The 27,771-nt window shown below is 38.6% G+C and overlaps 1 protein-coding gene across 2 annotated transcripts in view; it reads right to left on the reverse strand.

Annotated features, from left to right (window-relative positions):
* Positions 1–27,771, reverse strand: part of KIF6 (kinesin family member 6) — a 442,506-nt gene that overhangs the window by 337,899 nt on the left and 76,836 nt on the right. For both annotated transcript variants that reach the window (XM_064597574.1, XM_064597573.1), the window contains exons 4-5: positions 17,332–17,479; positions 12,145–12,254 (exon numbers count right to left, since the gene is read on the reverse strand). In XM_064597574.1, the coding sequence (XP_064453644.1) occupies positions 12,145–12,254; positions 17,332–17,479 (258 nt within the window). The remainder of the gene's footprint in view (positions 1–12,144; positions 12,255–17,331; positions 17,480–27,771) is intronic.

Here is a 27,771-nt window from a genome sequence, read left to right on the forward strand (position 1 = left end):
TAGTATTAATAATACATTTTCTTCTATTTTTTAGGATGCAGGTGCAGGGAAGAAAATAAAGTATCCACATGGATTTTTTTCCCCCCAGATAACTAATTGTGACTCACAGTGCAGGCTGCCTTTATGGAATCTGTCCCCCCTTCTGTGTAACTGTTAAGTTCTGATTTTTGTTCAGGGAATTATTTAAAAATACTAGAGCTTCCCAGACTCCCTTGCGACTACAACTGGCCATGTAACATAATTCTGGTCAGTGACAAGTACATGAAAGTCAAAGGATAGAGCTTCTGGGGAAGACTGTTAAAGGACAGGCTCAGCTAGCACATGCCTGCCTCATTTTTTCTTCCAGGAATGTGGATATGCTGCTGAAGGTAGGGTAGTCATTCTGCATGAGGACTAAAGCCATCTGCTAAGACTGGTTCCAGCAGAATGATAAAAGGAAGCCCCAGTGGCATCCTGAAGCTTCTATAGCAGCCCTGGCTCCCATCTCTAGAATCCTTACTGTTGTGTGCAGGTTTGGGGCAGGGCGAGGGCAGAAGTCAGGTGTAGGGGTGGACAGACTATTTAGTCAAGGCACTATAAATTGGGCTGCTATTATAAGCAGTTGTTAGTTAATTCACTAACAAAAATGTTCAATCCAGTGACTGAATAACTCTTCCCTTTATCCACATTAAATAGTAATATGCTATAGGATCTAATTCTGGTTTATCTGTTCTCTCTTTCTCATCTGTCCAATTCTGAAGTGGTACAACACAATTTCATTATTAGAGTTTTACCTAACTTGAATATATGGCATCACTGGGTCCTCTCTCATTTCTCTCTGTTTCAGATATTTCTTTGCTCATCTTGGTTGTTTTTCCTTTCAGATAAACTCTGGACTCCTACCTGTTTTTTAAAGTCTTTAAGATATTGCTTGGAATTTCACTGAACCCCTACATAATGGGAAGAGCTGACCTCTTCAAGGTATTCACATTTCTCATTCAGAACCAGATTAACAGCTCTCCATTTACCTTCAAAGTCTTCTTTTATTTTTCACCAAAAAATGCACTACCTGTATTGTCTTCACAAAGACCTGAACATTTTACCTTCTTTTGCTATTGTAAAAGGGATCTATTTTTACCATTATTTCTTCTAACTGGGTTATTCCCAGGGTTTCCTTCTTGGATTGAGTCACATATGTACTAAAAGATAAGAGGTGGCCAGCCAGCCTGAGTAGCATTGGTCTGATGTGTGGCTCACAATAACTTTCACTTGGTATCTTATAGTCTTCAACTATCCTAGAACTCAGTCTGAAAACACAAGGTCAATTATAGTCAGCTAAACAATACATAGGCTAACCTGCATGGAAGTTTCAGAGCAGGGAGATTAATGAGTTACCTGTGACACTTATCACTTGGTCCAGATGAGCCCTCTAGCTGTCTGAGAGATCCTCTTCCCCTCACTCTAGATTTCATTGGAAAGGCTTTTCCCCATGCATCCTCTCTCCAGGCTGGCTCAGCACTGCCCCCACCTTGGCAGCACTGCCAGCTCTTAGCTCAGTCAGAACTTTGGTCTTGGCATATGCCAGTGAAATTAGGAGATCACTGAGAGAGTAGGCTATGACAGGAGATTATTGGTTGACATGGCTCCATTCATGAGACTATTGCAGCTCTAAATCATTTTTATGTCTTTTTTGCATGTACACACATTATTAGCTGGACAGTTGAGAGCAGTTGTGTTTTGCAGAAGTTTCTTATGGTGTTTCATGTGGATGCTGCATATTCCAACTAAATGGTACATTCATTGAGGATAAACATACAGTATGACTTCTTTGTAATGCCCCAAAAGAGCTGAGATTCCTGCAATATAGTAAGTGCTTGGTATATATGATGATGACACTCTCAAACAGTTGCAATCATTTTTTCTGTATTGTTGAGCTGTAATAGTCAGATGGGCTTCCAAACCCTGTGTATTCTTCTAAATGACAGAATAAAGTGACCAAGGAAGCCTAAACCAGTCAATACTTTTTTAGGTAATCTTACGGTTTTGCTTTTATACTCAAAATTTAAACCAGGTTGAAAAATTACATTGTATCAAACCAAACCAAATGATTCATAGAGCAATTATGAAGACTAAGTGGACAGAAAGTCAAAGAAAAACAAATCCATACTAACACGTAATTTTAAAAGTGCATTTCAACTCTTAATCTTAGAAAAAGAAACTGTATGCATTTGTTTATATGTAACATATGAGAAAAATGGAATAGATTTAGGTGACAGGGTTTTCCCTGTCCTTAATTAATCTCAAGTGACTAACAACCCTAAATATCACAGATATATTTTTACATGCCAGATGTATGGGTGAAAATGCTGTATCTGTTTCTTCCCATCCTTCTACACATCACATATGAGGCAACAGTTGGTGAAACCTAACACCTCTGTTATGGACTGAACGGTTGTGCCCCCACAAAAACTTGTATGTTGAAGCCCTAATCTCTAATGTGATGGTATTTAGAGGTGGGACCTTTGGTAGGTAATGAGGTTTTAGATAAGGTCACAGGGTGGGATCAACGCCCTTATAAAAAGAGGAAGAGAGACCAGAGTGCTCTCTCTCTCCACCATGTAAGGTCACAGCAAGAAGGCCAGAAGAGAGCTCTCACCAGGAGCCAAACCTGCCAGTTCCTTGATATTGGACTTCCCAGTCTCCAGAACTATAAGAAATAAGTGTCTGTTGTTTAAGCCACCCAGTTTATGGTATGTTGTTCTGGTAGCCGAGCTGACAAAAACAGCCTCCTATATAAGACATTTCAGATGCTGAGAATGATCTCTTCCAATTGGCCATTCAGAGTACAGGTTATTACACTAGTGGGACAGGCTTTGGGTAGAAGTGTCATTCTGGGGCTGGAAAGGTTCTCTATTCCCTCTGTTAGGTAATTGACAATGTTCTATTTCTTTAAGAACGCAGACCCTGGCCAATCCATGAAGTTCATAGAGTGTAACTGACCATCACTAGTCACTGGTCACTTGCTCAGACCATCCTGTAAGACAGCAGCCCCACTTCTCAAGAGGTTGCCTTCCAGCTATATCAGTAGTTGACTCGGTTGAAGATTGGAGTTAGTTTTAACTTTGAGATCTATGCTTATAGGCCCAGGAATCTCCAAAAATGCTCAATGCGACCAGAAAAATAACACAAATAAAAAATATAATGCAATAGGTAGGAATAAGAACTGAAGGACCTGGGGCGCCTGGGTGGCTCAGATGGTTAAGCGTCTGTCTTTGGCTCAGGTCATGATCCCAGGGTCCTGGGATCAAGCCCCATGTCCGGCTTCTGGCTCAGCGGAGAGCCTGCTTCTCCTTCTCCCTCCGCCTCTCCCCTGCTCATGCTCTCTCTCTCTCTCTCTCTCTATCTCTGTGTCTTGAATGACTAAAAAAAAAAAAAAAAGAACTGAAGGACCCATGCTTCAGCTAAAGGCACTAAATTAAAAAATTTTAAACATAAAATGTGTAGGCCAAATAAAGTAGATTTGGCCTACACATCCAAGAGGAGAACTGAGCATAAGTGGAAATATTGACTTGGAAAAGGACAGAGTTTCCTGAGGCTAGAGAAAAGTAGGTGAGTGGGTAGCAGGTGGGAGGCAGCAAGTTGGGGGAATTCATATTTGGCAGCTTCTGTCTAAGGTAAGGATACAAGTGGCTTGGAAGAAAAATGGAGTAGGCAGTACATGACAACAGAGACAGACATTTGATATAATTATTGTGAGTAATGGGAGAAAAAGCACTGGGTACATGAAGATATTGCTTAGCAGACTGAGGGCCTAGCTGAGCTTGGAGACCATAATGTGGCAGAGTTTTTCCTCCAGCCTTCTCTGAACCCCCAGGTGGAAATTAGTATCCTCCCATGTACTGTGAAAGAACCCAGGGCATCTTATCACTTAGTATGTATGAAATGATCTGAAATGTCTGATCTGATCATGTCTGAAATGATCAATTTATGAGTCTGTTCTACTAGACTAAGTTCCCTTTGAGGTAAAGAACAGGTACTCTCCAAGTCTTGCAGAGTGTTAGACAAACGACAGAGCTGAACAGGACTCAAAGCTTTGGCTCACACAAGAGGCTCCAGAGGCCTGAAGAAGCCCAGAAACCACAGTCTGCTCAGAACTCAGATGGAATGCCAGGATACAACACGGATGTCCAGGGCAAGAGCATCAGCACCCCCTGCTTTGATGCTTGATGGATGGAGCTTGATATCATGATTCATTCTTGGCAGACATGGAATCTCAGGGAAATATCACATTATCTATGTGAACCACAATTTAGTCATCCATAAAACATAGATTAGGATACCTACTTCCTCAAATGAGATACTGCATTTAAAGTCCCAATGACAGGGACCAGCACACAATAGGTGCCCATCTCCTCCTTTGGAGAGATTTTTCTGGTATCTCTAAAAAGAACCTTTCCTAGGTGGATGAGGGAAGGGATTAATACAGACCACCTTCATTAGAATCACCTGGGATGTTTATTCAAACATTTGAATTTTCTGGAGGTGGGGGGGCCAGGAATCTGCATTTTTAACAACAATCCAGGTGATTCTCATACATAGTTATAGTCTCATTCATAGTTAAATGTCAAGCAACTGGATTATGTATTCCAGTTCTGTCCCTCCTTTTTACTGCCGTTGCCACCTAAATGGTCCTCATCACTTCCCACAATGCTCTGGAGTCTGACTCCCATCCATCTCATTCCAGCCCTACATGCTACTGACTGATTTTTCTTCTTAAAAGGTGGTTCCAATCTGCTATGCCCTTGAATAAAAAATCTCTGAGAGCTACACTTCCTGCCAAGTCCTTCCATTCCTGCCTTTCCAGTCTCAATGTTCTTACCTACTCCCTTACTGGGGTCCAGTCAAATAGGTCTATTACCTATGACAGAATAAGCTCTATGCTTTTCCCCACCTTTGCGTCCACATGAATGCCACATTCCACTGCCCCAAGTCCTACCCTTTCCCTTCCCTCAAGGACTATATCATGTACCACATTCTCTGTGAATCTCTGATCACTTGACCTAATGTGATTTCTTTCTCCTTTAAGCCCTAGTCATTCTTTGTGCCTCTCTTATGATGGTTTTCATATTCCACCTTATGCTATTTTGTACTAGGTTTACCTACTTGACTGTGAGTACCAGGAAAGGAAAGACTATGTTAGTAAACTCGGTGCCTAGCACAAAGTGTGGAATCAAGCTGGATTTCAATAAATGTTTGTTGAATAAATGAATGATTATACATGACTAGACTGTAAGCCATGAGGACAGACACTGTGCTTTAATCTTTTCTGTAACTCCTGCAACACTTAACAGTGTTTCATATCTGGTAGGTATTAGAAATGTGATGAATTAAACTTAACATCCATCAAATTTTATCTTTCCCTTTGATGACAAATTATTTTACAACACAGCCAAGATTTCAATACTGGATGCTGGAGTTTACTGACTTTTTTCTAACAGTAATAACCATGGCTGTCTTTGAAACCTTAAGTCTATTATGTATCCCTATTTAGGAATACTAAAATTACACTAAAGTAAGGTGACTATTTTCCTTATGGTTAAGACCAGTAGTTATACTATTTTACTTCATAAGACATACTTAGATTCTAACTATATTCCCTTTATAGCATATGACATAAGGACTTTCAAAAATAGATGTTTTATTTTTATTTAAATTACTAAATACAGAACACATTAAATACACATGTCTCTATACAAATATATAGACACTTTTTTAAATTAAGCTTTGTATTTTGTGATCATTGTAGATTTGCATGCAGCTGTAAGAAATAATGTACCCATTACCCAATTTTTCCCAATGTTAACATCTTGTAAAATTATATTAAAATATCACAACCAGGACATTGGCATTGATACAATCCACTGATCTTATTCAGATGTCCCAGTTTCACCAGTACTCGTGTGTGTGTGTGTGTGTGTGTGTGTTTAGTTCTATGGAATTTAATCACATGAGTAGTTTTGTGTATTCACAGCCACAGTTTAGATACAGAATAGTCTGTTACCAAAAGGATCTCTCACTGGCCTTGCATAACCATTCCCACTTCCCTCCCTAACTCCAGTCAACCACTCAGCTGTTACCTACTTCTATAATTTTGCCATTTAAAAATTATTCCATAAATAAAATCACACAGTGTATGACCTTTTGGGATTGGCTTTTTCACTCAGCATAATTCCCTGGAGAGTGAGTCACCCAAGCTGTTAAATGGATCAATAGTTCATTCCTTTTTGCTGTTGCTATTTTATTAACTAAAGGTCCATAGCTTCTGTTAGGGTTCACTCTTGGTGGCATATATTCTGTGAGTTTGGACGAGTGCATAATATCATGCATCCACCATCATACTATCATATACACTAGCCTGTCTGCCCAAAAAGCCCCCCGTGCTTCACCTATTCATCCCTCTACCTCTCCTCTCCCCAGCTACTAGTGATCTTTTTACTGTACCTATACTTCTGCCTTTTTCACGTCTTATAGTTGGAATAATATAGTATGTAGACTTTTCATGTCTTTTTGTGGCTTAGTAGCTCATTGCTTTTTATTGCCAGATAATATTCCACTGCATGGATGTCCCACAGTTTGCTTTTCTATTTGCCTATGGTGGGGCATCTTGGATGCTTCCAGTCCTTGGCAATTATGAATAAGGCTGCTATATCCACTTGTGGGCAGCTTTTTGTACTGATACAAGTTTTCAATTCATTTGGTTAAATACCCAGGAGCCTGACTGCTGAATCATATCCTAAGAACTATGTTTTATTTTTTAAGAAACTGGAAATTGACTTTCAAAGTGGCTGTGCTATACCGCATGAATGAGAGTTCCAGTTGCTCTACATTCTTGCCAGCATTTGGTATTGCTAGTTTTTTAGGTTTTTGCCATTCTAGTAGGTGCCTAGTAGCTTTAATTAGTGATTCCCTAATGACAGATGATGTTGAGCATCTCCTCACATGCTTATCTACCATCCATACATCTTCTTTGGTGAGGTGTCTGTTCAGGTCTTTTTCTCATTTCTTCATTGGATTGTTAGTTTTCTTATTGTTGAGTTTGAAGAGTTCTTTGTATATTTTAGATACAAATCTTTTATCAGACATGTGTCTGGTAAATACTTTCTCTGTCTCTGGCGTATCTTTTTATTCTCTTGACAGTGTCTTTCAGAGAGCAGAAGTTTTTAATTTTAATGAAGCTTAACTCATCTATTTTTTTCTTTCACGGATCATGCTTTTGGTGTTGTATCTAAAAACTCCTTGCCAAACAGCTACAGCAACATTTGCAAAAAGCAATTAACTTTAGTCCGGTACCCTGACATCATACATACAAATTCTGCAGGCAGTCTATAGGCAAATGCTTCAGTAACAGCTGAGAGTTGGAGCTCATTAGGATGTAAAAGAACAAGAAGCAGAAAAGGCAGAGTGCTCATAAGAAGAGCATCCAGCTGGTGATTTGGGGGAAGTGGTGTTGCTGCTCAGTGGTGAGAAACCTGCTACTGATAGCTATTATTATGCAACATTAAAATGACCTTGGATTTGATTACACATGGCTATGCCAAGTACACGAATGTGGAAGCGATCAAATGTGTATATTGTCATTGTCCCTCAAATGGATGACTGCAAGAGAGAACCAAAGTCAACAGACATTTTACCTCCTATTTTTTTGGATCGTGTTCAGAGTGTTTGGGACATTCCAGCTCGCAACAATGAAACCAGTCAACCAAACGGATAGGATTGCAGAGTTAGGGCTTGTCCCAGTTTAAGAGTGTGTGAAACCAGATTAACAGTACATACTCTTTTTTTTTTTTTTTTTTTTTTTTAGATTTTGTTTATTTGACAGAGAGAGACACAGCAAGAGAGGGAACACAAGCAGAGGGAGTGGGAGGGGGAGAAGCAGGCTTCCCGCGGACTGGGGAGCCCAATATGCAGCTCGATCCCAGGACCCTGGGATCACGACCTGAGCTGAAGGCAGACACTTAACGACTGAGCCACCCAGGCGCCCCTAACAGTACATACTCTTAATCCAACCCAGGTACAGCAAAAGTCACATTCCATTATGAAGAATTACTTGATAATCTTAGTAAAAGGCAAACCTAAAATCCCCAGAAAGCCAGCAGACTCAATACCAGCCAAATCTCATAATCCCCACACCAAAAGACTGCAATTCTTGAGTTGTTTTGGAATTTTATAGTACTGAATATATTTGGAGCAAATAGGCTATACTCCTGGGATATGGGAATCTTCTTTCATAATGAGAATCTTCTCATTTTCATTTTAATGAGGTTTGTTGTCATGTAATTATATCCCAAAATATAAGATAAGAACATCTTTTTGTCCACTTTTGTATAGCTGTGGGGGAGGGTGGTAGTTCTCTGAAAATATCTGTTTTGTAACTGAGGTCACTTCTGACTTGAGTCGGTGAACTGGTTCTCCAACAGGAGGACAAAGCTACCAAAGAAGGAGCCGTAGTTTAAGACAGAAAGCTAGTGACATCTACAGAGACAATCTGATCCACTTTGAGAGCCATTAGTAAATGTCAGGCATGCCAGGAAACATAGAGACATACAGTGAATTAAAGCATTGTCCTTGCTCTCAAGAGGCTGAAGGCCCTTTTCTAGGAGAAAAATATAAAATATCTACATCACTTCTTATTTTTTGTGAGGGGGAAAAGAGTCATCAAATAAATCCTACCCTGTGAGGTCAACAATCTTTGAACTCTAGACATTGGAAGTTGGAAGGTTGTTAAATATTATATAACCCAATGGCCACATTTTACAGACAATGAGAAACCCAGAGGGGTGCCTGGGTGGCTCAGTCGTTAAGCATCTGCCTTTGGCTCAGGTCGTGATCCCAGGGTCCTGGGATCGAGTTCCGCATCAGGCTCCCTGCTCCGCGGGAAGCCTGCTTCTCCCTCTCCCACTCCTCCTGCTTGTGTTCCCTCTCTTGCTGTCTCTCTCTGTCAAATAAATAAATAAATTAATTAAAAAAAAAAAAAAAGAAACCTAGAAAAGTGAAAAAAAAATGTCTAAGATTGCAGGGTTGGGACTAGAACCCAAATTTCCTGACTTGTAATCAAGTGTTCTTGACTCTATAGTACACTGCCTCTCTTAGAATTCAGTGACTTTGCTCACTCCTGCTTCTCATAGTCAGGCTGCGTCTTGTTATGACAATTAGACCCTGATTCATAGGGCTCATGCTGTTTTCCCTTTCATGCTCTTCTTCAAAAAGTCTACTTCACAGTTTCAATTTGACAGATAATTTTTTAAAATATTAAGAACTTACTTTGGCCTACACGGTAGAGAGACTACCAACTCAAGTAAGGCATGCTTCCTACCTGTGAGGAATTTTTTATAAACATCAGGTAGGGTACTCTCAGACACCAAAGTTATGTATGTATGTGAAACTTATTACCACCACCCAATCAAGTTTTCTAACAGAGATCATCTTTTTAGTCAATGCTTCCTTAATTCTCTGGGCCCCACAGTAAAATCTTGAAGCTATTTTTGCTACTCTGGCATGAAAGTGGGAGTATGTGGTTTTCAATCCCTGCTGTACCTTTAACAGATCAGTTCTGAAACCTGGGCAAGTCATACCTCTCTGGGTTTACTCTCCTCAATTAGTAAAATACAGAGAATGAACTTGCTATAATTCATCTTCTTTTCAAATCCAAGCAAATCCAAGGTGAGAGGAATAATCAACATATTTTATTTCTAGCTAGCTATCATCTATTTATTTATTTTTTAAAGATTTTATTTATTTGTCAGAGAGAGAGAGGGGGATAGAGAGCACAAACAGGGAGCTGCAGGCAGAGGGAGAAGCAAGCTCCCTGCTGAGCAAAGAGCCGAACACAGGGCTCGATCCCAGGACCCTGGTACCATGACCTGAGCCAAAGGCAGACGCTTAATTGACTGAGCCACCCAGGCGTCCTGTCATCTATTTTTTTTTATGCATATCTCTCAAATTTCTTTCTCCTCCGCTATGTTTGTCAGAACCAAGCCCTTCATTTCTGAATTATTGTTAAGCAGGCTTCAAGCTCTTCAGTGTAGATGTGACTTGTTAAAAGCAATTTTAAGCAAGATTTAGCCTAGAGGTCCAGGTTAGACTGGAGGCTAGAAAACTAATTTAAAAGGCTATTAGAATAAAGATCAATCTCACAGCAAAAGTCTGTCATTCAAGTACTTCAAAAGCGGTCCCTCAAAAAAAGGCCTATTGGCCTTTCTGATTTTATTTCACGTGACTCCTCAACACATGGCCTTTCTGACCACATCTTCAGGTTGTTTTTTTAAAATTTAAATTCATTTAATTAGCATATATTGTGGGGCGCCTGGGTGGCTCAGACATTAAGTGTCTGCCTTCGGCTCAGGTCATGATCTCAGGGTCCTGGGAACGAGCCCCTGCTCTGCGGGAAGCCTGCTCCTCCTTCTCCCACTCCCCTTGCTTGTGTTCCCTCTCTCGCTGTGTCTCTCTCTGTCAAATAAATAAATAAAATCTTTTTAAAAAATTAGCATATATTGTTGGTTTGTATTATTAGTTTCAGAGGTAGAGTTCAGAGATTCATCAGTTGCATATAATACCCAGTGCTCATTACATCACGTGCCCTCCTTAATGCTCTCACCCAATTACCCCATCCCTCCACCCACCTCCCCTCCAGCAGCCCTCAGTTTGTTTCCTAGAGTTGAGTCTCTTATGGTTTGTCTCCCTCTCTGATTTCATCTTACTCTATTTTTCCCTCCCTTCTCCTATGATCCTCTGTTTTGTTTCTTAAATTCCACATATAAGTGAAATCACATAATTGTCTTTCTCTGACTGACTTATTTCACTCAGCATAATACCTCTAGTTCCATCTTCATGTTTTAAATGTTGCTGTTTCTAACCTTCCTCTGAGGGACTTCTTACCTTTCTACAAACTTAATTCCAATAGCTTCCTTAAGACCAATTTCTTCCATGGAGTCAGATTTTTCCTTTCTCTTCTTATATTATTTAATTAACATAAATATTTAGAGTACCAATAATAATCCCCCTTCCTAACTCCCTCTAATGAATATAGTTGGCATAACAGAGATGATATGTAAAAACTCTAGTCAACAGTAAAAGGAAGAATACATATAAAGGTGATGTAAAGAGTATAACTTATTTTCTTTAGTATTTTCTCTTATTTCCTTTGCAAAGTAAAGCAAGCAACTGGTTGTTGGTCTTTGTGGTAGAGGATTAATATATGTTTTTAAATTGTTTTAGAATATTTAATAAGAAAATTAAAGTACATTTTCTTGGCTACCAACTCCTGATATATGATGTCTGGACAAAAGGATATGAAGTATTACCATTAATATGTAATTTAGGCAGATACTCAAACAAGCAGTGAGTAATCTTATACAAATGCTGTCAGGGTAACTTAGTAGGTAAGCTCTGAAGACTATATTTCAGTCATGATGCAATCAGTGCCAATCTGACCAACTGATTGTCAGTGTCAGTCTTAATAACAGTAGAGAAGCAATGAGGAAAACAAAGTTTTGTTTTTGTTTTTTTTTTTTATTTGAGACAGAGAGAATGAGAGAGAGAGCACATGAGAGGGGGGAGGGTCAGAGGGAGAAGCAGACTCCCTGCCGAGCAGGGAGCCCGATGCGGGACTCGATCCAGGGACTCCAGGATCATGACCTGAGCCGAAGGCAGTCGCTTAACCAACTGAGCCACCCAGGCGCCCCGGAAAACAAAGTTTTATTTTCTCTCTTTCGTATTTCTTATTGCTGCCTGAGCCCTAATTTGCATCCCCTCCTCAGAGAGAGGCCACAATTAGAGGAGTAAAGGGTTTGATTTGATAAGAGTAAAGCAGAACTGGCATATCCCACCAGTCGTCTCAGCACCCACTCGGAGGACATCCAGCGCACTCTCTTGCACCAACTCCAAAGGAGATTTTCCCAAGAAATGGGTTTCAAGCAATTTTAGTTCCCATCACCACTGTCTGCTTGTCATAACTGAAAAAATATCCATTATGTTACAAAAAGATTCTGTTATCCAGTATTTGTTAATTATGATTGAGACCAGAAACATACAAAGTTTCAAAGGAAACAATTGAAGGGAACATCTGAAAGTGATTTTTCCCCCCTTCTTTGTTGTTCTGCTACTCACGGCAAATCTTCCAGACTGGAGGCTTCGTGTCTTGGATCCAGTAGATCATAACCACATTCATTGTAGATTTCCAAATAGGAAATGTGCGTTGTATGTATTGTGCTGCTGTCCTGATTGGAAAAGGGGAAGACATTGTTTAATGGCTATAAATAACCATCCAGCTTAGAGGAGGATGAACACATTTATCACTACAGTTCCTCACAGCTTTCTCTCCTTTACTCTCTTCACTTTGTATGGTTTCCATTTTCAGTTCGTGACACTTTCAAGTTGCTAGTTACCATATGCATGAAGCATTGTTTTTTTTTTAATAGCCAACACCCATGATTACAAGCAACTTTAGTCTGTTGTTTTTTTATTGGTTCCACGTTATATATACATGAAGAGTCAATACACACTTAAAGTGAGCCAACTTGGTTGCAGAACTGTATAACACACCATTTTTTACTTTCCAGACCCCAAAAAAGGTTACTATGAAAAAATAAACTTACATTCTGTGAATAGCCTATTCATAAAAGAAAACAGAACTGTGACTTCAGTTTTAAAACTTCAGTAGCAAAAGAGTTTCCATCTTCAACCATAATTCTTTTCTCTAACTTTTCCAATATCCAAAATTTCTGATGACATAAATAGGTAAAGACAAGAGTTGATAATGGAGAATGAATCCCAGGGGACAGAAATACTTTAGACCAATCAGGTAACAGTAAGAGTAGATATTCACAGCTCACTGCCTGCATCTTATCCGTTGGGTGAATTTTCCTGGCCCATGTGGCAGATCAGGGATACTGAGCCATTGGTTTGAGAGGTATTTTCTGTGGGTCATTGCTGGTGAAGTGCATGACACAGGCATCGATGTCATTAGGATAAAAGTCAAGGCGACAGGTCCTGTCTCAGTTCTGTCAGCAGACAAAAAGGACCCACTCTCTCTGAGATGGAATAAATGGAATTTTTTTCAGGTCTCAAGAAAATTCCAGGCTCAGTTTTCAAGACCAAGTATCAATTAATAGCACCTTCTTCTTGCTTCTCCCAAAGTACAAATTCTTCCATTTTGGCAAATAGAGTCCAACTTCTTGTAAGGGGACAATATATTTGTGCCTTATGGCAAGAAGGTCAGCAGATTGTCAGAGAAGAGAATTCCTGTTGATTCTCACCCATATCCAAGACAATCCATTTGACAGATACTATTCAAAGGGAGAGATGACCAAGTCACAGAGATGGGGGAGAGAACAGGGGCCTGCAAATCCAGAGTTGGAATCCTAGTCCTACTTGCTATGAGCCCCTGTGATATCAGGCTTCAGTTTCCACACCCATTAGTGAGGCAGTTGAATAATGAATCCCTATGTGTTCTTCAGATAAAAATTAATATGATTCTCTGGTCCTAACGTGACTCAAACTACCCAAAGAAAAACACCAACATTTCATAAAAACAAAACAACACCTAGAAAATTAAGGCAACTCTCAGGCAGCACATGACTGGAGTAAAATACTCAAGCTGCAGCTGAAATTCCATGTTCTGGTGGTTTGGGAGGGTGACAGCATGGACTGAGTCTCTACTAAGCAAATTTCTCCCAAGCAAATGCTGGAAATCCTCCTGATGTGGGCGACTCTGGCTGCTTATCCTACCTAACACACGGCCTGTCAATCAGATTAGGTTAGTAAAGGCATCATTTCAACATCATTCTGTGGGTTATAACTTGGCTTAGCACAGGTATCAGAGACCATAAATACTAGGCAGACTCTGCATGGCCTTTAGTCTAATCCAGTTTTCCCTAAAATGTCCCATGAAATATCTTGTGGAGAAAGTGTTCCACGATCAACATATATGCTGTCCCTCTCTAGAAGATTCTCAGAGCACGTGAAAGGCCACGGGGGATCATTTACCAACTTCCTGAGATCCCGTTAAAAGCAATATATTTCTTTTTTTGGGTGGCGGAGATTTCTTTTTATTATGTTGTTAGTTACCATACAGTACATCATTAGTTTTTGATGTAGTGTTCCATGATTCATTGTTTGTGGATAACACCCAGTGCTCCATGCAATACGTGCCCTCTTCAATACCCATCACTGGGCTAACCCATGCCCCCACCCCCCTCCCCTCTAAAACCCTCAGTTTGTATTTCTAAAACTTACCTGACCATATCTGAAATATCCCATCTCTTATAGTTTGAGATTTTAGCAGACAGTTCTGGGCTCATCTTAGCATCAGAAAAAGCTGGGTTTGAACCCTGGATCTGGCATTTATAACTGAGTGATCCTGCATTACCCACAGTTGTTTAATTGCAGAATTGGGGAGAATAACCCTTATCTTGCAGAACTGTTGTGACAGAGAAATGGGGTTCTGTACTTAAAATCCTGCCAAGAATGTGTGGCCCTGTAATAATCCCCAATAAATCCTTGCTGCTGCTACTGCTATTATTATTGCTATTGTTATTGTTTTTATTGTTTCTAAAGGCCTCCAAATGGAGAACTCAGTACATGAATATAAAAGAGAAGGCAAAGAAAGGCAAAAACAACAGCCAACTTGTATGTTCATCTGCAGTGGAGAAACTCTCTTTCTTCCAGAAAGTAGAAGAAATCATCATAAGTCAGGAAAATGGCAAGTCCACTCCCCTGAGATAATGGGGATAATGCCTTTGGCTCCTCCAGTTTCTGCATTTTCTGGACTTTTATTGGAATACACACTTAAAAGTCACTGAGCAATGTGGCAAGCTACCTTTCCTTATTACTCCTTTTAGTGTTTAGGATTGCCAGACTGTAATGTAACACACATGTTTCCTGCAGACAGCCTTTTCTCCTGCCCCAAAACAAGTCTGAACCTCACAATATTCAAAAGTAATAAGCAGTGATTTCTAAAATAAATGGAATCAATTGTCTTCTTTTAAAATCACTACAAATGTGCTCCTATCACACTCACAGGCACTTTAGGAGCCAGTATGCAATTGCTCTTAGTTTATCTTGAAATAAATATTTTGCATAAGTCAAATATTTCCTTTAAGAATTCTGGAGAGCTGGGGCACCTGGGTGGCTCAGTTGGTTAAGCGACTGCCTTCGGCTCAGGTCATGATCCTAGAGTCCCGGGATCGAGTCCCACATCAGGCTCCCTGCTCAGCAGGGAGTCTGCTTCTCCCTCTTCCCTACCCCCCTCTCATGTGCTCTCTCTCTCTCTTTCTCTCTCTCATTTTCTCTCTCTCAAATAAATAAAATCTTAAAAAAAGAAAAAAAAAAAGAATTCTGGAGAGCTCCATGTGGCCCTCTAAAGCAATCGATGGGGCATCTGAATACCTATCTGCATTTTTCAGCTACACAGTATGGACAAACTTAATGATCAACCTCAAGTTGCCTCTGACTAATTTTGTAGCAGTTCGGTTTGATTATAATGAATGTGTTGTGCCCCATCATGGAAATCTGTCCTTTTACAGAGTTGTCCTGGCTATAAATTGGTCCAAGGGGCTCTCTCCAGTCCAGGAAGTGATTTAGGATCATTCAAAATGAAATGAGGTTTAGAATAATGTCATGACCAAACAGACATACAACAATGGACCCAAGAGATGTATTCAGGAGACATTTCGACTTTTACTGTATTTGGTACCCATAGACAAAATTTTAGAAGGGACAAATGTATTTTCCGTTAGGAAAGGATTTGTTTATTCTGTTTAACTTAATCAGGGAAATTGGTTTCATTTGTTCTAATTTCAAAGGATTCTTTGAAATTAATCAGGATCGTTTGGCCACGTACGTGTGTGTGTGTGTGTGTGTGTGAATATAGGTATCAATGGTTGTAGTAATTGAGCTCATTTCTTGAGCATATATTATGTGCCAGGAACTGAACAATATCTTTAGATACACAGCCCTCACAGCAACTCCACAAGGCTGAGACGTTAAGTAACCGCCTCAAGACCACATGCTGTAAGTAGAACATTTTCTCAGAACCAGGTTGGCCTGCAGTGATCTTTCCAAGACAAAAGGCTTCCACGTTGGGCCACAGAAGCAAAAACCATTAGAAATTATATTCCCAGTTTGTGAAATCTGGGAACAAAACAAAACAGCTAACGTCAGAAATAAATGAGTAAATGAAAAGACAGGATCTGAATCCAACATATACACTGTACTCAACCCTTTCTCTTCCACATTTTCTGGCATGCAGAGTTGGCATGTTTGAGCTAGTGAGAGATGAGCTGAACTAATGGGTAATTGCTACTTTATGGATGGAAATTAGAATTATGCAGATCTCAGCAATTTCTTCTCATCTTTGCAACTCAAAATGCAAAAAGCATACAAGTCAAGAAATTTTGGAATAACTGTTACACTGACCTAGTTAGGACATTTGTTACACAGAATTAATACAACCAAGTAAGTGTGGGAACTAGTAGAGCCAGTGGAGATCCTCTAGTACAATTCATTCCCTACTTTCACAGAGGGGAAAACGGAAACCCAGAGAAGTTATAGGACTCATTATTAGTTAAATACAATCAACAAAATAAAGCCAGTCTGAGACATAGAGGCAGTGTATATAGTGGTAAAAAGCAGAGTTTGGCATCACACAGACCTGGGATGGACCTCCAAGTCAGCTACTTATAAAGACCCAGAGAAAGATATCTAGACTCAGTTTTCCCAACTATGAAAATGGGATAAGGATACTTACCTTGCTAGTTGTATTGTATGTTGTATTAAATACTAATAAAGCAATAGGCACTTAAAGACACACAGTCAATGATGCATATAATATAGAGAACTTCTCTTCCTAATAATATTAATTGCAATAGGATTTTTACTCTGGTAAACTCTTTTGGGCTTCTATTACAATTGTGAAAAAGGTACAATTACATCATCTTATTCAGTGCTTTAGTAGCCGAAATAAAGATGTCTTGGCAAAAGGACATCCAGTTTCTTAATGGGAAATATAAGGTGTTAGTTAGTAAAATGTGTTATCTGTTCTTTTAACCCCCATGGATGTATCAGAAGGAACTCCCTTTGAGCCTTTGCTGAAACAGCATCCCTTTAATGAGAAGCACCTTAATTTCTACTTCTTCAGCAAAATCCTAAGCTTTCCTTAAATGTAAAGGCCAGAGTTATAACACAATAATACTTCCTCATTTAGATATAATATAATAAAATGTCACAATAAATTTTTTACCCACCATAAATTTCTGCTGAATATATCAAACAGAAAATGAACGTAAAGCTCCATACCTTTTGTAATTGTTCAAAAATGTACGACAATGTCCTTGGGATAATGCCTCGGTCACTGTAGCGTTCTGCCCCACCAGTGATGGTGAATGTCTTCCCACTGCCTGTTTGCCCATAAGCAAGGATGGTACCATTGTAACCTGCCAAGACACTACATAAAGAAATGGCACACTTCTAACATCAACATGGCTAATTGCATGAGTATTAAATGGTTTGTATTCTAATAGCAACCTCATTCAACACTAGTGAAAAGACATTTATAGAAGTATCTATATATTTGAGTATCTAGCTAAAATAATTTACTTTTTTTAAAAATCCAGGAGTATCAGCACACCAATCCTTTTCTCCAAGAAAGTTACCTGTAACTCAAATGGAGTCTGGTCATCTTAAGTATTTTTTTTTTAATTTAATTTTTCTTTAGAAAGATTTTATATTTACATAAAAGTTGCAAAGATAGTACAGAGTTAACACATACCCTACGCCTACTTGCCTCACTGTTGATAACATTAGTATTGTGCACTTGCTATAACTAAAGAACCAATATTGATGTATTATACATCTTATAAAAATGTCCTTGGTTTTCATATACTGTCTTTTAATTTTTTTCCAGCTTTACTGAGATAGAGCTGACACATAACAAATGTAACTTTAAGGTGTACAAATGTGATGATGTGATACATAAATATACTGTGAAATGAGTCCCACAATAAGGTTAGTTAACACATCCATCACCTCACATAATTATCACTTTCGGAGGTGGTGATAACATTTAAGATCGATACTCTTAACAACTTTCAAATATATAACATATAGTTACTGTGCTGTACATTTGATCTGTAGAACTTATTCATCTAATAACTGGAAGTTCTTACCCTTTGATCAACATCTCCACATTTCCCCCACCCACCAGCCCCTGGCAACCACCATTTTTTCTTGATATCTATGAGTTCAGTTTTTTAGATTACACACGTAAATGAGAATATAGAGAATTTGTCTTTCTCTGTCTTATTTCACTTAGCATAATGCTCTCAAGGTCCAACTACATTATTGCAAAATGGCAGAATTTTCTTCTTTTTATGGCTGATTAATATCCCATTTTGTTTGTGTGTGTGTTTAACAGATCTTCTTTATTCACTTATCCACCTCAATAGACATTTAAGTTTTTCCATACCTTGGCTATTGGGAATAATGCTGCAATGAACATGGGGATGCAGATACCTCTGTAAGATTTCATTTCCTGTGATATACTGGCAGAAGTGGCATTGCCGGATCATATGGCAGTTCTATTTATAATTTTTAAAGGAAACTCCATGCTGTTTTCCATAGTAGCTGCACCAATTTACATCTCTACCAACAGTGCACAAGAATTCCCTTTTCTTTACATCCTTGACAGCATTTGCTGTCTCCTGACAGTTTGATAATAGCTTTCCTAACAGGTATGAGGACATATCTCATGTTTTTGGTTTGCATTTCCCAGATGATTAGAAATATTGAACACCCTTTTATGTATTTGTTGACCATCTGTATTTTTTCTTTGGAGAAATTTCTATTCAAGTCCTCTGACAATTTCTTAACTGGATTTGTGCTTAACATGTGATCTATCCAGGAGAATGTTTCATGTATGCTTGAGTAGAATCTGTATTCTGCTGCTGTTGGGTGAAATGTTGCATATATGTCTGGAATCCATTTGGATTAAGGTATAGTTCACATCCAATGTTTCCTTATTTATTTTATTTTCTTTTTTTAAAGATTTATCTATTTATTTTTTGAGAGAGAAAGAGAGAGAGAGAGGAAAAGTGGGGGGGTGGGGGAGAGGGAGAGAGAGGATCTCAAGCAGACTCCCCACTGAGCACAGAGCCCAATGTGGGGCTTGATCCCATGACCCTGTAATCATGACCTGAGTCAAAATCAAGAGTCAGATGCTTAACCAACAAAGCCACCCAGGCGCCCCTCCTTACTGATTTTCTATCTGGATGCTCTATCCATTGTTGAAAGTGGGGTGTCAGATTCCACTACCATTATTGTATTGTTGTCTATTTCTCCCTTCAGATCTGTTAATATTTGCTTAATATGTTTAGGTGTTCTGATGTAGGATGCATATATATGGTTATATCCTTATGATGCACCGACTCTTTTATCACTATAAAATGGCCTTTGACTCATAGTTTTTTGTTTTGTTTTGTTTTTAAGAGTCTACTTATTTATTTATTTATCTGAGAGAAAGAAAGAGGGAACACAAGTTGGGGGGAGAGCAAAGGGAGAGGGACAAGCAGACTCCATGCTGAGTGCGGAGCCTGACAGGGGGCTCAATCTCACGACCGCAAGATCATGACCTGAGCAGAAATCAAGAGTCGGACACTTAACCGACTGAGCTACCCAGGCACCCCAGTCTCATCACAGTTTTGGCTTAAAATCTATTTTGTCTGATATAAGTATGGCTACTTTAGCTTTCTTTTGGTTTCCATTTGCATGGAGTATCTTTTTCTATCCCTTCACCTTCAGTCTATGTATGTTCTTAAAGCTGAAGTGAGTCTTTTGTAGGTAGCATATAGTTGGGTCTTGTTTTTAGTCCATTAGCCACTTTATGCCTTTTGATTGGAGAATCTAATCCATTTACATTAAAAGTAAATAAGGCCAAGTATGGGCTTACTAATACCAACTTATTCATTGTTTTCTAGTTTTGTATTTCCTTTTTTTCCTTCTTCTTCTTTTACTGTTTTTGTGAAGTGATTTTCCCTATGGTATACTTTGATTCCCTTTTCTTTAACTTCTGTGTATCTACTATTGGTTTTTACCATTCATCCCATTTTTAATGTTTTGATGTCACAATTAACTTCTTTTTATAGTGTGTCTTCATTATCAAATTATTGTAGTTGTAGTTGTTTTTAATAGTTTTGTCCTTTAACCTTATACTAAAATAAGTAACACATCACCATATTATAGTATTAGAGTGTCATAAATTTGCTTATACTTGCCTTTACCAGTATGCTTTATATTTTCATATGTTTTCATGTTTCAGCATTTCTTATAAGGTAGGTCTAGTGGTGATGAACTCCTTCAGCTTTTGTTTGTTTAGGAAAATCTTTGTTTCTCCGTAATTTCTGAAAGATAACTATGCTGGGTAAAGTATCCTTGGCTGTTTCTTTCTTTGAGAAATTTGAATACATTGTCCCATTCTCTCAGGGCCTATAAGGTTTCTGCTGAGAAATCTGCTGATAGCCTTATGAAGGTTCCCTTATTGTGTGGGTATTTTTTTCTCTTGCTGCTTTTAAAATTATCTTTGTCTTTGATTTTAGATAGTTTTATTTTAATGTGTCTTGTAACACATCATTTTGGTTTGAAATTATAGGGTCACCTATTAGCTGTATGAACATGGATGTCCAAAAATCTCTCCCCAGATTTGAGAATTCCAAGCCATTATTTCTTTAAATGTTCTTTCTGCCCCTTTCTCCCTCTCTTCTCCTGAGACTTTAAATAATGTAAGATTGTTTCCTTTAATGGTATCCCATAATTCACAAAGATTTTCTTCACTCTTTCTCTTCTCTTTTTGCTTCTCTGACCAGATGATATCAAATGACATGTTTTCCAGTTAACTAATTCTTTATTCTGCTTGATTGTCTGCTATTGAAGCTTTCTACTGAATTATCAATTCGATCACTGTGTTTTTAACTCTAGGATTTCCTTGGGTTTTTTTATGGTTTCTATTCCTTTGTTAAACTTCTCATTTTGTTCATGTATTATGAACAATTTCATTTAGTTGTCTTTGTTTTCTTGTAATTCACTGAATTTAAGAGTATTATGCTGAATTATTTGTCAGACAGTTCCTAGACCTCCATTTCTTTAGGGACAGTCACTGGAGCTTTATTAGTTTCCTTTGGTGATCTCATGCCTGTGTGGGTGGGCCTGGATACTGGGTCCACAGTGGCTAACCAGGCACTGGGGATCACTAGGATGGGCCCAGTATCTGGACCCACAGGGACCAGTCCAGTGCTGGGACAGTCTGAGAGCCTGGTTTCACATAAGCCAGCCAGGAGGCTGGGGCTACAGAGGCCAACCTGGCATTAGGACCAGCCTAGAGTCTTGGGCCACGGGAGTCAGCTTACAACACAGGGCCTCATGGGCTAGGTTGGGTCTACAGTGGCCAATGTGGTGCTGTGCAGGCCAGGAGCCTGAATCTGTGGAGCCAGCCTTAAAGCTCAGGCTGCAAAGGCTGGCCTGGCTTTGGGGAGGGCTTGCAGTGTGGGTCTGGTGACAACCCACTGGGATACTGGAGTTACAGGAGTCACCCAAGGCCATGCTGGCTGGCCAAACAGGGATGGGCTGGGATCCTGGTTCCTAGAGTCTGCTGGGAGCCTGGTATCATGGGAGCTGCCTGGGGCCATGGGAGCCTGGTTTTATGAGAGCCTGCTGGTAGCCTACTGCTGCAGGATCTGCTTGGGGCTACAGGAGCAGGCAAGTGGTAGGGTAGGCCAGGGGACTGGATTCTCAGTAGCTTGCCAAGAGCCTGGTACCATGAAGTCACCTGGGGCCATGGAAGCTGCCTGGGGCCACTGGAGTCAGCTGATGCTGGGATGGGCCAGCACTGATGTCTGTGGTAAATTCAGGTGCTCACTCAGTCTCCTCCCATGGGGATGGTGTCTCTCTCAGTGCTAGGATGCCCAGGCTTCAGGGAGGGGTAATGGTGTAATGTCTATCTACCTTTTCTACCCTCCTCAAAGTGTCTTTTCTTTTTTTTCTGTGCCCCACCCCAATGCTGTAATTCCTCACCTGGAATCCTTAGCTTTTGTGAAGGTATTTTCATGCTTGGTAGTTATTCAAATTGATGTTTCTGGGGGTACAGGTGCTAGAAATTCCTATACTACCATTCTGCTGAAATTGCTCTCTAATTAAATATTTTCTTCATCTTTAGTATACTTCAGTATATGTTGAAGGCAAAAGTTCTGAGGAAACCATACCTATAATTTGGCAAATTACAAACCCAACACCTGGCACTTCATGGGGCAAACACTCACAAGATGTAGTCACATCCTAGAACACCAGGTACAGAATACAGAATGTTTATCACTGTGTACCTTGTAATGTAATTCCCTAATTTAACATTCAGCACCAACTATAAATCCTCTAAGAATTCCCCTTCAGTTTTCTTGGAATGACTTTTTGGTAAGATAGTAATCCAGATGTGCTCTTCAGTCGTACAGAGCAGCCTTTGATTTGATGGTGATTTTACGTAACAACCCTGGGTTTTCTAGACTTCAGGTTATACTACAAAGCTGTAGTAATCAAAGCAGTATGGTACTAGCACAAAAACAGATACATAGATCAGTGGAACAGAAGAGAAAACTCAGAAATAAACCCACACTTATATGGTCAATTAATCTACAGCAGGAGGGCAGGAATATACAATGGGGAAAAGACAGTCTCTTCAATAAATGGTGTTGGGAAAACTGGACAGCAACATGCAAAAGAATGAAACTGGACCACTATGCTATACACAAAAATAAACTCAAAATGGATCAAGGACCTAATGTGAGACCTGAAACCATAAAAATCCTAGAAAAGAACACAGGCAACAATTTCTCCAACATCGGCCATAGCAACATTTTTCTAGATATGTCTCCTGAGGCAAGGGAAATAAAAGCAAAAATAAACTACTGGCACTACATCAAAATAAAAAGCATCTGCACAGTGAAGGAAACAATCAACAAAACTAAAAGGCAATCTATGGAATGAGAGAAGATGTTTGCAAATGACATATTTAATAAAGGTTTAATATCCAAAATATATAAAGGACTAAGCCTCAATACCAAAAAACAATCTAATTTAAAAATGGGCAGAAGACATGAACAGACATTTCTCCAAAGAAGACATACAAAAGGCCAACAGACACATGAAAAGATACTCAACATCAGTCATCATCAGGGAAATGGAAATCAAAACTATCATGAGATATCACTTCACACCTGTCAGAATGGCTAAAATCAACAGTACGAGAAACAAGAGGTATTGGCAAGGATGTGAAGAAAGGGGAACCCTCATGCACTGTTAGTGGGAATGCAAATTGGTGCAGCCACTGTGGAAAACAGTATGGAGGTTCCTCAAAAAATTAAAAATAGAACTACTCTATGATCCAGTAATATCACTACTGGGTATTTACCCCCCAAATACAAAAACATTAATTCAAAGGGATACATGCACCCTTATGTATATAGCAGCATTATTTACAATAGTCAAATTATGGAAGCAGCCCAAGTGTCCAACAATAGACAAATGGATAAAGAAGTTGTGGCACATACATACAATGGAATATTATTCAGCCATAAAAAAGAATGAAATCTTGCCATTTGCAACCGCCAGAGAGTATAATGCTGAGCAAAATAAGTCAGTCAGAGGAAGAGAATATGATTTCACTCATATGTGGAATTTAAGAAACAAAACAAATGAGCAAAGGAAAAAAAAAAGACAAACCAAGAAACAGACTCTTAACTATAGAGAATAAACTGATGGTTACCAGAGGGGAAGTAGGACGGGGGGATGGGGAAAATAGGTGATGGGGATTAAAAAACATACTTATCATGATGAAAAAATAAAATTTTAAATTTTAAAAAGAAAAAGAACACTAGATCTACTCAGCCACCATCTCTTCTCTCTTCTCCTCTCCCCTTCACTTCTCTCCCTTCCCATTCTCTTCTCTCTCTCTCTTTTTCTCCCTCTCTCTGTCTCCTCGCCATATGGGCTTTCCTAATACACCTTGCATGATTCAGACTTTCACAAGTGGATCTTTCCTCTACACCGTATAGAAAAGAAAACTATTATAGCATTATGCTCTTTTTTCTTACAAGTAGCTCCTTCATCTCTGAGACGTTTTCATCCAAACAATTATGAAGATGTCAGCTAATGGTGCCTTCATTGTGAATTGATGTTTGATAGATTGCTCCTCTGAGAATCACCCCTCACTGTTCACACTGGGATTCTTGCTCTAACACTTCTACTAAGATAATGACGACAGTTCTATGTTTTACTATGCTTTCATGCTTGTATGTTAAGTGATTTATCATTATCATGCCCCCTCAAAACACATAGATTTTGTTTAGAGCTTATTGTGAAGTAATCAGTTAAGTCCTGGACAACTTAAACAACTATTAAACTAAGAATAATATCTATAGTAACAATTCATGCATCCTTTGCTATGTAGGTAGAAGGTGTTATTAGTGCTTACAAACTCAAAGGACTTAGCAGGTTAACAAAAAGGGATTACTACTGTGTGCTTCAGCTTTCCATTTCTGAGAGGTTTAATAATTTTTCTCCATGTGTCTTCACATGGAGTTGGAACTATAATGATTAATTTAGCTGGATGAATACAGAATCTTTCTGCTCAACAGCATTTGTCACCAATGATATAGCTATGTTCCATTAGCAATTATCATTTGAATATATGATATCTCTTGGCCATAAATGCTTTAGGTAAATGAAGTTAATAACTTTAAGAATCAAGCTTTAAACAGTTTAATTTTTGACAGAAAATTTTCTAAAATATATTAGGCTTTCCCTGTCTTGAAAAGCAAAAAATGCACAGATCAGCATTTTCATTTTGACTTAGCAACAGCCTAAGAAAAGTGAGTACTGTAGCATGCTACATTGACATCTGCTGATTATTGTGTTTATTTTTTATACTTAAATCTTTTTCACTGCCAGTTGTCCTTCTTCTAAAGTGTGCTTTCTCTCCCCCCATCTGCCATGGAAAACTAGATGGCAAAGCTTCATAGAATGCTATTTAAAATAGAAAGGATGTAGGTTCCACCAATATATACTCTATGGCTATTTATTACATTGCTACAATAAAAAAATAAATGAAAAAATGTGAATGGGTAACATTTATCTCCAATTCCTTTCTGTAGAGCATTCTCAACCTAATCTTGTGCCTTCTCACCATTGAACACTGGACAATTTCATATGTTTGTAGTCTCAACCATCCTAAGAGAAGGTACTAGTTAAAAATAAAGAGAAGTGGTGGAGTAAGAACCTATGAAAATCCACTCCTCCACAAGAATAATGAGAACAGTGGCAAAAATTGTCAAAATCAACTTTTTCAGAATCCTGGAAGTTATCCAAAGGCTCACAACAATCCAAGGAGTGTTTACTCAAGTAAAATGGCTGAATCTCAGTAAGAACAGTGAGCTTTGTGACATTTTAACTTGACCATTCCCACGCCCCTCCCCAGCTCCATGATAGCCTTGAAAAATAACAGATGCAACCACATAACTGTGAAAAACATAAGTACAGAAACCACTGGAAGGGGTAGTACAGGTTTGGAGCTCTCCAAAAAGTCCACAGAATTGTACCTCTCTGATCTGTCTTGCAGCTCCCTGGAAAAGCCCCACTCATAGTACTTGTCTTTGTTTGACCTGACTCAGTTTACTCAGTGAAAAAAAGTCATATCCCCATGGTGTTTGTTGAAAACAAATCAGTGGCAAGTGTTCAACATCAAAGTTGCCCTAGGCTGCAATACCAGTGAAGCAAACAAGAGGGTGAACAAAACCTTAAAATAAAAATCTGTGGAATACCATGTCTATAAGGGGCTTTGAAAAATTATGACATATTTTTGGGACTCTAGAGGACCACACACATGTATGGGGCTGTGTGCATGCCCAGGAGAGACCAGAGAAGGTCCTATTTCTTACGTCTGGCTGACCTTGAGGCCCTGAACAAGCATGAAGTGAGAGCTAAGACAAAATTATAAACTTCCAAAATTATAATCTTCCAGTACTGATTGGGTACCCCAACACATACAGAGAGCACCTTATCAAAGACTTAGAGTGAGATTCAAGGCATTTTTTAAAAATCTCTCTCCAATCACTAACTGACCACCAAGCTTACTGAACAGAAATTTCAGGGGCTACATACAACAAACAATGCAGGCTTTATAGAACTAGGCCATAAAATTTACTAAATAAATAAGCAGCTGCAGCAACAATAACCTTGGGGAGGGTTGACATCTGATTTCCAGAGTTGTCATATCGTATTACTTAAAATGCCCAGTTTTCAACAAAAAAGATATGAGATGCACAAACAGCAAAGTATTTCCTGTGCACAGGAAATAAAATGTTTAACAGAAACGGCTCTTGAGGAAGCCCAGATTTTGACTTCTAGATAAAGAGTTTAAGTTAGGTACTATACATAAGCTCAAAGAACAAAAGTAAAGCATGTTTAAAGGATTAAAGGGAAGTATGAAAATGATGTTTCACAGAAAAGAGAATATGAATAAAAAGATAAAAATTATAAAAAAGAATAAAACAAATTCTGGAGTTGAAAAGTATGGTAAGTGAAATAAAAAATTCACTACAACAGCAAATTTGAGTTGGTAGAAGAAAGTAAATTTCAAGATAGGTCAATTGAGATTATTCAGTCTGCACAACAGAAATTATAAAGAATGAAGAAAAATGAACAGAGAAATCAGAGATCAACATTTGCATAAAGTCCCAGATGGTGAGGGGAGAAAATGTTTAAAAAAAAAAAATGACCAAAAACTTCCCTAATTCGATGAAGAACATTAATCTATGTATCCAAGAAGCTCAATAAACTCAAAGGTATCCAAACCTAAGCACATCATAATCAAACTTTCTAAAGACAAAGAAAATCCTGAAAATAGCAAGAGAGAGGTGACTAATCACATACAAGGAATCCTTTTTAAGATTAACAATGGATTTCTCATCAGGAATCACGGAGGCCAGAAGGTAATGGAATAACATATTCAAATGCTGAAAGACTAGTTGGGATATCTTCCTTTGCAAAAATTAATAAGTCTCCCAAAATTTATATTTTATTTTTCTTTTCAGATTACTTATTGTTACTGTATAGAACTATAATAGATTTTTCTATATTGATCTTGAACCCTGAAACTTTGCTGAACTTGTTTACTACTTCTTATCCTCTAAGAGTGGATTACCTAGGATTTCTATATACAAAATCATATCATCTGCAAATAAACGTACTTTTACTTCTTCCTTTCTAGTCTAGATGGCTTTTATTTATTTTTCTTGCCTAAATGCACTAAATTCTCTCAGCTTCTGCTTATCTGGGAATACCAATTTCTCCTTCACTTTTGAAGAATGACTTTTTGCAGATATAGAATTCTCTATTTGCAGATGGCATGATCTTGTACATATACAGAAAATTCCAAGGAATCTACCATAGAACTATTAAAAGCAATAAACAAGTTCAGCAAATTTGTAGGGTACAAGACTTAATGAAAAATGGCATCCCCCATCTGATCTATAGGTTAAACTCCATCAAAATTCAAACTGTTTTCTTTGCAAAAAATGACCAACTTCTTCTGAAATTTATATGGAAACTCAAGGGTTCAAGAATAGCCAAAACATCTTGAAAAAGAACAAAGGTAGAGGACTCACATTTCTTTTTTTAAATTTTTTACTTTATTTTCCTTAT

Source organism: Mirounga angustirostris, unplaced genomic scaffold, assembly GCF_029215605.1.
Source record: "Mirounga angustirostris isolate CCGP_5_RB_7025 unplaced genomic scaffold, mMirAng1.0.hap1 SCAF_8, whole genome shotgun sequence".
In the NCBI taxonomy this organism is placed as follows: Eukaryota; Metazoa; Chordata; class Mammalia; order Carnivora; family Phocidae; genus Mirounga; species Mirounga angustirostris.